At 36.7% G+C, this 12,982-nt stretch overlaps 1 protein-coding gene across 1 annotated transcript in view; it reads left to right on the forward strand.

Annotated features, from left to right (window-relative positions):
- Nucleotides 1-12,982, forward strand: part of THSD7A (thrombospondin type 1 domain containing 7A) — a 287,968-nt gene that overhangs the window by 228,012 nt on the left and 46,974 nt on the right. The window contains exons 13-14 of the mRNA XM_055804369.1: nt 1,853-1,956; nt 11,723-11,917. Of these exons, the coding sequence (XP_055660344.1) occupies nt 1,853-1,956; nt 11,723-11,917 (299 nt within the window). The remainder of the gene's footprint in view (nt 1-1,852; nt 1,957-11,722; nt 11,918-12,982) is intronic.

Consider the following 12,982-nt stretch of genomic DNA (forward strand, 5'->3'; position numbering starts at 1 on the left):
GCTTGAGAGCTTTTTCTAGTCAGAGTTTTACCTTTTAAAATCTGGCTGCCTTTCATCTTAGTATCTTCAGTACCAAATTTTACCTGAGCTAATGCATGATAATGTGCTGAGCAGAAGAAAGAAGAGTTGCTAGGGAGTGGTAGATGCAATTATTTGTATTTCATGACACAAACTAATACCGTATGTATTTTCTGTATGTTTCCTTTAACATATTTCTGATCTATACACATGCTGCAACAGATGGACTCACAGACCCAGCCTGGCTTATGCCTTAGTTCGGATACTGGCCCTCAGAGGCAGGTTGCAATAAAACCTGAGGTGCAAAATCATTGAGATTATTTTAAACGTGAGAGTAGCTGATGGTTTGAGTTGTGGATGTAGCATTTCCCCCCACCCCAACTCTGAGTAATTCAGACAACTGCATTATTTCATAGATGTGACAATAACCACAGTTGCCTGGAGTTGTTATATTTAAGTCCTGGGGTATTCTGCAGCACTAGAAAGGAACTTTGTAAAAGTTATATAGCAGTTTATACTAATGATAGAATAGTTTAGGTGGTCAATATTGTTATCAAAGTTTTTTGCAAGTTCTTTTTGTCTGTATTTTATTTTGATAGGGTCTGGGCCCATATACACGTGTTGGCTCACACATTTGTAAAGTGCTGCCATTCAGCTACTGGAGACTCTAGGTGCTCTAGGATCGCCCAAGGCACCCACACAGTCATTTAAACCCACTGTCCCAATACTTTGCTGTAGCTGGGGTTCCTTTTTGCTTCTGATTTCACCATTTGGGATAGTATTTGGATGATGAAGCCTAGCAAAGCAATTTGTTTGTTGTGAAAACTTTACCCTTGTAATAATATCATTTGAAATTTGAGAAAACAAAACAAATTCTAAGACTTCACTCATCTGACCTCATCTTTGTAACTCCAGTATTGTTTGTGCTTCAAGCAAGGCAGAATTGCCATTTGTTGTTGTGTTGCAAAGAATGCCTAAGGGAGGGGGGAAAGAAAAGTCCTGGGGAAGAGGAAAGAAGGAAAAGTGAAAGAAATGCACTAACATCTATATGTGACAGTATTCATTGCCAAAAGACAGTCCCAATACTACATGAACCAGAAATCAACCCTGAAGACTTATCTCTGGAGTGTGTTTGGGAAACTTCAGCATGTTTACTTCACTGAGATAAATGGAAAAAAGAAAGTAAGGAAGGGAAATGAGAATGAGGGGAGGTTTGTAATAGCATGCTAGCATTTAAAACTCATCCTTATTTAATGGGTCCATGTTGTTTTTATGAGATGTTAATGTCACTTCACTAAATCTACTTCTTAAATTTTAGTACGTCATTTTGTTGACTGGTAAAATACTCAGCATGATCAGATATAAATCCATAGCAAAGGAGTTCTTCTATGGAAAGTGTATTCAAGTCATATAGTTTTATTATTTTATAAATTATTCTTTTTTGAAATTTCTTTCTCACAGCTTGTACGTGTTAATGCTTTTTATCAATGTCTAATGCTCATACTATGTTTTGTATTCACTGTTTATTTCTTAGGTAGTGTTAATGTACCTTTATACTTTGAAATCCTTGAAAATATATATGGTTTACTTTCTCTTCCTTCCTTCACCTCCCCCTTCCTTCCCTGTGTCCTTAATGGCCTAATCGTAAAAGGAGAAAAGAAGTTAACAGGAAAGAGGGAAGAGTTTACGGTATTGTTGCTGTTTGTTGTGAATTGTCTGTGATCAGTTAGTATTAATAAGCAACAACTTACGGTGGTTTCTAACACTCTCTAGCACTGACGGCTACAAGTTTAGGTGGATTGTTTGAAGCTGGCTGCTTCCCCTCTCATTACAGGTGGAAGACCCACAAGTGGCGCAGGTGCCAGCTAGTTCCATGGTATGTGCGCCAAGACAGTCCAGGAGCACATGAGACTTGTGGACCTGGGCTACAAGCAAGAGGTTAGGCCCGTTGTTTCTGTAATTTATTTCTCCCCTTTGTTTCTGTCATTTATTTCTCAGAAATCTATATCTGCACTGGTGTGGGAAATGCCTAAAATTTTAGTCATTAGAACCTAACATTAATTTTATCTATCTTTATGTGCATCAGCACAGGAAAATACTGAATGCCAGTATGGCAGGGTGCATCCTAACCAGTATTTGGCAAATGTTTTATTCCTAAAATAAGTGTTAATTTATTTTTAAGTATAGATGCCACATTAGTCCTTAATTTTATGGTATTGTTTGTTCAGTTATTTCACCATCCTTACCTGAAGCAAGTTTGAAGAGTTTTTTTTGTGGAAATTATGTTTTCAAAAACAAGAAAAAGAAGAAAGGGATGGGTGACTTTGTATGTTTGTTTTTGTGAAAAAGGTTGTGTGAATTCACCTGTGAAAATGTGACATTTTTCATGTGGAGGGGATGTGAAGGCATGTTTATGGGTATATCTATTAGACTAAATATAAGGCTTTGTTTGAAAATTTAGGATCAGAGAACCCTACAATAATTTTGAGCTGGAAGGATGCTCTGGAGGTGCCTTGGTCCAACCCTCCAGCCAGAGCAGAGCCAGTTTCAAAGTTAGATGCCACCCAGGCTACAGCAGGTTGCTCAGGGCCATGTCTCAACATGTTTGGAGTATCTCCCAGGACAGAGATCCTACAGTGTCTCTGGGAACTTGCTCCATTGCTTGTCCAGTCTAATACTGCATTTTTTTCCACTAATATGTAAGCCTAAATTTCCCTTGCTGCAATTTGTGTCTGTGTCCCCTTATCCTTTCACTACATACCTCTGAGAACAGTCTGGCTTTCTCCTCTCTATACCCTCAAATTATGTAGTGGTAGAGAGCAATGGGAGCAGGACTTTTCATTTATACTATTCAAGTTCAGTGCCAGAACAATTCCCCAGGCTGTAAGGGTCCTCTGAATTGCAGCCCTACTCTCCAGGTAGCTATTGACTGCCCCCCTCAAACTGGTGTTGTCCCTGAACTTGCTGCGGATGCTTTCTATATGGGTTGTTAAAGATGCTAAACAGAATTGGCACTGGAATTAACCACTGAGGTGCAGTGCTCTTAACCAGCTGCTCATTGGACTTCAAAGCCATGGACCCTTCAAGCCCAATGATCCAGACATTTTTGTACCATTTGCATTTAATAGCAAAGAATTTTTGCATCCACATCCAGCTTTGCTGTCACCTGTCTTCATAGAGTATTTTGTGGTCTTAACAGAATTGTGTATGTGTGACTCTGTAAGTATAGTCAGGAGGGTATTTTAGGTGCGTTAAATAAATTCAGTATGAAAATAATTGCAGTTCCTACTTACTGTGTTACAGTAATTGAATTTCTTTGAACTACTAGTCAACCCTGAATTCCTGGAAGGTTTTTTTCTTTTACCTTTTCTGAGTGCAAACTCCTGTCCATTAAAATAATATTGGCTCAGCAGATTGTGGAATTCCTGAGCAAGGACACTGCTTACTGCAGAATTGAAATGTTCAGGTCATTAACTTCCTCACAGTATTAAAGGAGGTTATGGTATACTTTAAAAAGTAAATTTGAAGCTTGTATCTTCTTCCACTTACTCAGAAAGTTACAGGAGATCAGTTTAGGGCTTACCACAAAATGAAACCTCAAAGTATTGCCCGCTAATAAAAAAGCCTTCCGACTGTGCTAATTCTTTTGAGGGTCAGTCACTAATGCAATTTATCTCTAGCGGCTCTGGAGGATACATTCAGATCACACACTGAGCAAATAAGATTTCTGTCTTTGATGGTAGGAGTTCAGACAGTACAAAATGTTGTCTTCTGTACTTGTGTGCTAGTACCTAAATCTCTTGACTTTGCCTCAAAGTCAGTCAATAAAGAAGGATAGCTAACTGTAGTGCATGCAGATTGGGTTTTATTATTCTTGTGTGTCATGAGAGTTTTGGGGTTTTTTTACTGTAACTTCAATCATGTGCAGTACATACACACATACAGAGTAATACATGATTTTGGCATTACTGGGCATACAGTTTTCAAATTGGTGAAACAGACTGGCAGAATTTCCCTCTAGTATTAGACTGAGTTTGATCTTGTGAAAGATCATATATTCAAGCAATAGTCTTGTTCCTACAAGCAGATATAATGGAAGTAGTTCTCTAGTGTAATGTGGTCAAGTGGTAGGATGAGCAATCATTAATTAAGAACATGGGATGCAGCTAAGCCTGAAGAAAGTAGGTGGTTTCAGCAGAATTCTGTAAATGTTTCTGAGATCAACTGTTAGAAAGGGAAGATTTTTGTTTGCTCATGCTTTTTGTTAAGTCTATCCAATGTAGAAATTTTATTATGGAATTCACAGAGGAAGTTATTCAGGTTGGATAACCTAAGATTATTTGTGCCTCAGTCCAAATCTGTAAATACGAATATAAATACTGTCCAGCCTGTTGCAGCAGTGAAAATTACAGGCATTAAAGACAGCCTTTTCAGTGTTTTTCCCATTGATGTAAGTGATGTAAATTAACATTAAATGTAAGTTTTGGACATAGGTATATTATGCACCATATCTCAGTGGTTTAATACCTGACAAAGTGTTGAATGTATCATTTAATTTTATCTCAGTAGTATAAACTGATAATCTGTAGAAGCTAAATAAACTAGTACAGATTTTCTTTATATTGAGAAAAGTTAAATATTTTCTGGTTTCTTGAACACCTTTACAATGAATATGACTTGGAATTAAAAGTTGAATCTTCGCACAAAAGTAACTTTCACTTTGGAAAACAGGGTTCTGCAATTCTAGAAGTTATTGGCTGAAGTTTTATTTACTTTTTACCTCAGAAAACTGAATTTTGAACATGAATAGTGTGTTTTATTTGTTTTATATAGGTTATCTCCTACACAGAGCATTAACACATTCGCTTTCCCCTCTTACATTTCAAATTCTGCCATGAAAATAGATAGTGTGAATTTTCAGTGATGCACGTTATTTCATTTGGTCCCCTGCACAAGAGTTGATTTCATGCAAGGTGCTCACTGAAGGGAGGCTGACCTAAAAGCAAGCATCTGCCTGACTGAGCTCTGCCCTGGACAGTATTAGAAAGATTTTACCAGTTTCTGAAAGACTCTGGAAAATGTTCTGTCCTCTTTCCCTGCTAATTCTTGGCTCCCTCCTGCATGCTTGGCTTCTAGTAGATAAATTTTCTACAATGGAAAACTTTGCATGCGAACATGTTTTTAAAAATTATGTACTATAAAACATTTGTTTAGACTATTTTGTGATGTAGGTACACAAAAGAGTGAGCTACTACTGTCCTTTTAAACAAGCCAAAATCAGGGAATGCTAAACACTGAAATATGAAATCTGCTTGGTATAACATTCTGATACTGCATTTATAATGGGATACTGGAATACAGGTATTTTGAACAGTACATTTAAATGTGTTGGTGATTCCTGTACAAATGTTTATGATACTGTGAAAATTGTGGACATAGGAGCATTTTTTTGTTCAATTGAAAAAGAGGTCTCAAATTTCTGATGCTCATGAGTCCCAAAATCACACATTCATTCATCTGTTTGTGGTAATTTACTTTTAGATGACAAAGTGAAACGATTATCTTATAGAAGTAATTTCAGCCTTTTGGTTTCCTGTGGACAGGCCTTTTATTTTGTGTTGATCCTCAGTAGAGCAAGTAATTGTGTTTAGTTAGTTATCAGTTACTCTTTTTCAGTGGGTGTTGCCAATGCTATTGGATTGTCCTGTTTCTGATCTGATTGCTGATGTACCAATAGTGTTAACATGGAAAGTATCAGCAAATGCGTTAAATAAAGAAAAGGAACGTACACCAGGGAAAAGGCACATCTGGCTATGCATTCATAAGCAGTTTATTTTGAAGAAAATAATCTGTTACCATTCATATTTTAATTAGAAAGATTATTAAATCTGAAGGAAAAACTAGAAGTTACAAATAATTAAAAATGACTGGTTAGGTGTCTAGTCTTAAGTCTCTGAGTAACTAGAACATATGCATGCCTTGAGATCACAGCTTTACTATTTACATTCTTCAGCTTTTTTATCACATTGGTCTTCCTTGACAGAAGATACTTGAGTGAATCATAAAGTTTAGAATTGTGATTCATTGTTAAAGGCAGCTCTTTTTCTATCCATCTTCTGTGATGAAGGTTTTGTTACAAATTATGTCAGTTTAAATGAATGTGTCACAAAATTAGAACTTGGGTCAATACAGAGGAAAGAAAATTAAGGGGTTCGGTAGTTTTTGGTTTTTGCTTTAAGAAAAGAAAAATTTCCTTTAGGTTTTTTTTTAAATAAAAATGTTTGTTAGTCATTCAAGCTAATTATGGACAGGTAATTTACATCTAAACCTAAGCATAGGTAAGCATTTACTACTAAAGCAGTTAATACTAAAGCAAATTCATAATTGTTGTCATGAATCTTATTTGAACAAGGCAGATAGTCATGACAATTGTGTTGAATTTCTATGATGAATGAAAACTTGCAGTCGTATCACTGGTAAAATCCCTTTTAACAGTGGATACGCAGGGCAGGAAGGTATTACAGAACTGCAGTAACTTAAGACTTCTGTCTTTTGTTTAAAACCCTTAAGAGAGGATATTATGGGTGCATCAGCAAATAGTTTGAAACTTCCTTTTGACGCTATCCACCAAGAACAGGAATGCATTTATGTTGTTTCTTTTCACAAGTTGTTTCTAAGTTAACAGGAGTAAATTGACCAGATGTCTTGGTGAGTCACTTGAAAACTAGGAAGGAGAGCCACAGGGTGTTGGGAAATGCAAAATAAATAAATAAATAAATACAAAAACTAGAACAAAAGCATAAATGTTTAATAAAGTCAGGCTACTAGTATTTGATGGGGATGTAGGCTATAAAACTCACTGTGAGAGGAACCTGCTCCAGTTAGGGTGTTGTAAGAGATACTACTTTGTATTTTTAAGGCTGACATTTATTAGCACGTACATAACCTCTAAGTAGTGATCTGCTTAGTGAGATAGTTTAATGTATGAAGTTTGAAATTTTGAACAACTTAGGCAGATATCTATTATATTATGCTCCTATCTTCAAACCTGTGTTGGTAAACCTCAGCTCCACTGACATCTGAAGAAATTTAGAAATACAGTTCAAATCCCTTTCAAATTGTATCAGGAAAGCCTAGGAAACTTACTAAAAAAACTTGTCCTGCCAGTAGCTGCTGCAGGTTTAAGGAGATCTTGTTGGGCTGCATCCCAGCACAAGTGAAGAGGACATGTAGCAGATGAGAAGCCCAAGTGCCCAGACTGCAATAGCCTAATCACATCATGATGTAAATGCATGGATGCACATAGTAAGGGCTATCCCAGTGACCAAAAAGAGATTTGCAAAAGGATGCACAGCTTACAGTCCTTGCCACCATAAACCTTCCTCAGGGTTTTGTAGGAGCAACGGGATGAAAATTGTGAAATCTGTCAGCATTTTCTGTAATAGCAAGAGGAATGTTATTTGTAAAATTTAAGCAGAAGTTGAAGTAACCTGGCTATCACACAAAATATCCGAATAGCTGTACTTGCTGTCACTGGGATTTGTCCATTATTAAAGCGCTGATCCTGAGCTCTCGCTGTTCTTCATTCACAGGGTGTATATAGAGTTATTTGAAAGACGGAGCAATGTCCAAAGGGAATTGGAGGAAGCTTGCCAGGGTGGCTGTGAGCCCATGCAGAGGCTTTGCAGGCTTGTTTGAGCTGCAGGGAGGCTTGGAGGCAGAGCCAGCAGTATCAAGCCCTTTGCTTCTGCTGTAGCTAAGCAGGGACAGCAGCCTCTCCCTGGGCATCACTTATGGGGGTGTGGGGGATTTGCTCTCATGGAGTTTTGTGCCCTTATTGAAAGCACAAGAAAGGAGACAAAATCATATAGCTCCTTCATGGAGCTATAAACTATCTTAACATCATTGAGACTTAACAGATGAGAGTGCCCTGTTGCCTGGTTCATATTTTAGTCATTGCAAAGGACAACAGGCAGCTTCAGGTTTTGTAATGAAGTAAGAATCTGGGCAACAGTGCGCAAGAGCAGTATTTACATGAGAAATTATTTTTTTTATTGACAAAACAAGAGCCAGAATCTCCAGACAACTATATTCAGCAGAAACACATTGTTATTCTCTTTGGTGCGTAAAGAATGCTCAGGCTTGTATTTTCGCAATATTCTTGGCACATGCTTCTGCTTTAAGATACTTCATAATAGAAACACTTCATCATGCAGTGTCTAGTCTGCCATGTCCCACAGAAAAAGGAATAAACATAGATGAAATCATAGCCCATGCAGCACTGATAGTAGGTGTAAGAAACATTAGTTTGCTGAAATAATTTATGCCGTTCTAGAAATGAAACAGAATATTTTTGTTGTTAAAAGTACTTAACAGTTGAAAAAATGATATCCCAAGTGTGTTGTAAAACAAAGGAAGTAGAGCACATTCATTTATAAAATACTTTAATTTTTAAGTGTAAAGGTCACGGAATCTTACACCTCAGTGAAATCTTGTGAAGTATACTAATGGTAGTAACACTGGCAAGGTTTTTATATAAACCCATGCATAACAGGACTTGTTCAAATGCAGTCTTAGTGTTTCACTATGCCAACAACAAATACATTAGCCTGTAGTCCTCTGTGGCTTGGTGGAAATAATGCTATCAGATAAAGTTTTAATTACATCAAAGTCACTTGTCTAGAAAATTTAGACTGCCATTTATTGCTACTGGTTTTATAGTAGTTGAAGACACTTCTCTGTAGAGAGAATCATCAATCTCCGCAACTTTTACAGATTATAATTAAAGGACCATGGGTTTGATCAGAGAGGTGGGGGATGAGTTTGCCCAAATTAGGTTGAGAGTGGAAGAATTAATGCCACTAACAGCAAGAGCATTTCAGATGTCAAGTAAGACATTTACCTGGCCAAAATAATGCATTAATGGAATGTATACAGTTGTCAAAATCCCTGCTTTAAGTAATGGGAAAAACCAGATCTGCTCTTCAACAGTCAGAAAGTGTATAAACCTTTCAAATTAATACTTGAATCTGTAGAATAACAATAGGAAAAAGGAATATATAGCGAAACATCCAGGTCTTATTAACTAGTAGTAACATGTATAGTTATGGAGAGGCACTGTGAAAATTAAGATTCAGGAATTTATTTAGTATGCCAAGCTGTCCTTTAATTTGTGGTGTTATTAAGGTGAAATATTTAGGTCTCAAGAATGAAGAGTTTTCCTGCTTTGATTGCTACGGTACAACTGACAGTTAATCTTGAAAAAAACAGAAGTGTTGATCCTCAGGGAAGCTTCACACTTGGGACTGCTTGATGTAAATTAGATGCACTAATATGAGTCTGAAAAAAAATTATGACAGAGTAGATTAATAACCAAGAAAGATGAGGGAATGAATATTGGCTTTAGAAAAACTGAAACTAGAAAGAAAGAGTATTCTTCAATGGACAATGTTTATGGCCTATCAAAGGACTAGATAGGGAGGCAGTATGTAAAATGGGAATTAAACTTTTGAAGAAGATTATTAAAAGCTATGGGTTAATCGGTGGACGGCCTTTTAGCCCTTGGCTAGGTATAGTTTTCATTTCTAAAAATGGTGGCCTATATCTCCCTGAGAATATAGTGAAGATAATGCAATTAGTTTTGCTGATGCATGCACATGCCAAGGTCAAACTCAAGACAGAGGATTTAGGTTTGACCTCTGTGAATTTCCACATGGTAGAACTAGTCTGAACTGTGTTTTTACCTTGGGGAAACCGATGTGTGATATTAGCAGAGAAGAGTACCTCACAACAATCCAAAACCATAGCCTAGGCTTGTATTGGAAGATACTGGTTTGACTTGTGGTTTTCCAAAATATTTGCGTAATTTAGAAATCCTGTAGTAGGTGCAGTTAACCCATCCTTAAAATAGTTGTTGCATGGATATTCAGGTTTTAGATATTTGATTTTGCTTATTGAATCACTATAACTATATCTGAAGAAAAAAAGGGTTTCCTCAAGTAAACTACACCAATAATAATAGGATTTGACAGAATAATTGTATTAGACAATGTACAGCTGGTCAGTCCCCCAATAAGCACAACTTAATGCAGTATTGAGCCTATTACAAACTGCAGGCAGCGCTGCTCCAAAGGGCAGTCAAGGATCGGGGAAGTTGTTTGCTTAGCATCTCTGGAAAAACAATCCTCCCTCCCTTTCACAGAGTTTTACTGCAGATATGTGGCAAAAAAAAAAATATCACTTGGGACCTTTGGATATATTTTAGCAGGCACACAGGCTTAAAATGGACTATGTGGGTCATCAGGTACAGCTTCCTACAGTCATCATGAGGTAGAAACTTAGTTTAGAACTGTCAGACAAAAGCTTTTTTCAGAAATCATAGGTCACTAAACCTTTACAATTACCTTACAGCAATCTAAAACCCCAGAAAGTTTCCTCAAATATTCTTCCTTTTTCCTCTGAGAGGAAATAGTCACTCATAGCCAGTTTTCTGATTTATTTTGAAACTGCATTCAAACCTCATTTTTCTCCAACAGTTCAACTTGTTTATGCCATAATACTTTGGTTAGTAAAATTTACATTTTTTTTTCAATTCATATACCAATAAAACAATTAGTGTCAGTACAATTGAAGTGCCATGCTTAAATTATGGAGTGTAATATAAAACATGATATTCCCTCATACGTATACAGAATGATCTATTGTATTTGGATGCAATTTTACTGCAACAATTGGTGACCTAAATTACTTTCACAGTCATTATGAGATACTGCCTCTGCTGCATGCTGTCAGATGCCAAGTAGCATAAATATAATTCTATCGTGTAAAGAAGCAACTAGAAGTTTCCAATGTTGTTAATGTGTAGTAAGTTTTATGTTGTTTTGGGCAAGGAAATAGAGTTAGAATTATTGAGGCTTAGGTTAGAATAAGCAACACTGTTAAAAAAATATCCGTGAAAAGCAATAATGGAGCTTTGTTAAAAGCTGTATTAATTAAACAGCCCTATTCTTTGCAAATCCCTATGTTCCAACTGCTTCCTTTTGTGCCACCTGAAGTTTTGTTACAAAACTTTTTTCTTATAAGTAAGAAGTTTTTAGGACATGGCTATCCTGTTATAAAAAGTTGTACCCCTATTGAGTGATACTCCACCCCTAGCAAACATGCCCTTCAGCACTTTTTCAAGACTAGTAATTGCTAAAGAACATCAGGCAGAAATGCTGATGTGAGTGGTTAACTGGCATGCAGAATTCAAATATGTTTCTAAATTTTATGGCTGTCTTTTTTTTCTAAAATAAATATTGCTGATAACATTTTATAGCTTATACATTTTTCAGCTACTTAAAATGTTATTGCAAGTTTTTTAATGTCTGAGTTATAGCCTGTATCAGTAGGAAAAATGATAATTTGAAAAGTGGTATAACAGGTGTGGGTAACATGGTGCAACCTTTATAATATTTACAGTTGCCTGTAAGATTTTTTTTTTTCCTGGTAAGTCCTGATAAATAGTAATTTAAACGGAATCTCAAAAAAGTCAGAAATGTCAAATGTATTCTTTCAAGGCATAATTGATTGCAAATATTAGGTTATTGTGTAGCTATTCTGGGCTTTCAGTGTGATTTTGTAGAATATTGTAGACTTTCTAAATTGAATAGAGACATTCATGGAAAAAAATGCTGAATTAAATTCCATCTCTTCTTGCTTTCAGCAATTACTTGTCGCAGACAAGACGGTGGACAGGCTGACGTCAGTGAGTGCCTTAAATATGCTGGACCATTACCATCCTTGACACAGATATGCCAGATTCCCTGCCAAGATGACTGTCAATTTACAAACTGGTCAAAGTTTTCTTCCTGTAATGGGGACTGTGGGGGAGTCAGGACAAGAAAGCGCACTCTTGTCGGTAAGAGTAACCAGAAAAATAGTGCATCTTTTATTAGTTATTGCTGCTGTTTGGATTAAAACCTGTGTTGTTCTGAGGTTCCCTTATGACAAGCAAGCAACTTTTGTCATTGTGGCAGAAAGCAGACCCAATGTCACTGTCAGGCTCTATGTACTGTTGGTGGAACAAAAAAAGTAACCCCTCAGGAGAACAGACACCTGCCACGTGTCTCTGGCTCTTGATCATGGGCAAGTGGCTAAACAGAAGATGGGAGAACATAGGAGACCAGGGTTTCTTCTAAATGGAGTGCACGTAGTGAACTGCAAAGCAAACCATTTCTTTTCCTGGCAGGCAAGTCAGCATTGTCTGTAGCACCAGAGAGGTGATAAATGTAAAGCAGTGTGAATAACGAGCAATCTGATCCAATCAGAGGAAATGAGATTAAAAAAACTTTACCTGCACTTTTGTTGAGCCCTGTGTTATCGTTTCACCAAAAAGGACACAATCGTTTGCTATTTAAAATACACAGTTTTCATACTGTGTTTATTCCAAACCCTGATTTTGCACCCTGCTTCTGCGCACAAAGAGGCCAGGAAAGCTGCTGGTTTATGGTTTATCATTTGTGCAGTATTACGTCCTTGACATTATGTATTTGTGCTAAGCATTTAACAAATATAAGATACACCTTTGAGGTTACACTCTCAAGCAATTTCTTGGAGTTACAGCTTAAAATATGAAAATATTTTTCAATAGCTTTATTTTTTTTCCTTAAGCCTTATTTTGCTAATAGTTTTCAGGCAAATATTTGACAATTTAATGAATGTTGAAAAGCATGTAACTTACAGATACTGATTGGCTTAATTGTGTAAAAAGCCAAAGGTCTTGGAGTTTGCAGCATGATGTCGGTAGTGTGAGGCACTCTGAGAAGTCCTGATATAGGAAATCTCTTCACATCACTCTCAAATCACTTGCAGTCCCAGATAAGGTTAAACAAATTTAATTCTATTAATACAAGAAACTAGATTCGGAAAACTGATAATGAAAACCAGAGTGGCCACAGACCCTACTAATTATTTGCATTTTCTT

This window comes from Falco peregrinus, chromosome 5 (genome assembly GCF_023634155.1).
Source record: "Falco peregrinus isolate bFalPer1 chromosome 5, bFalPer1.pri, whole genome shotgun sequence".
NCBI classification, from domain to species: domain Eukaryota; kingdom Metazoa; phylum Chordata; class Aves; order Falconiformes; family Falconidae; genus Falco; species Falco peregrinus.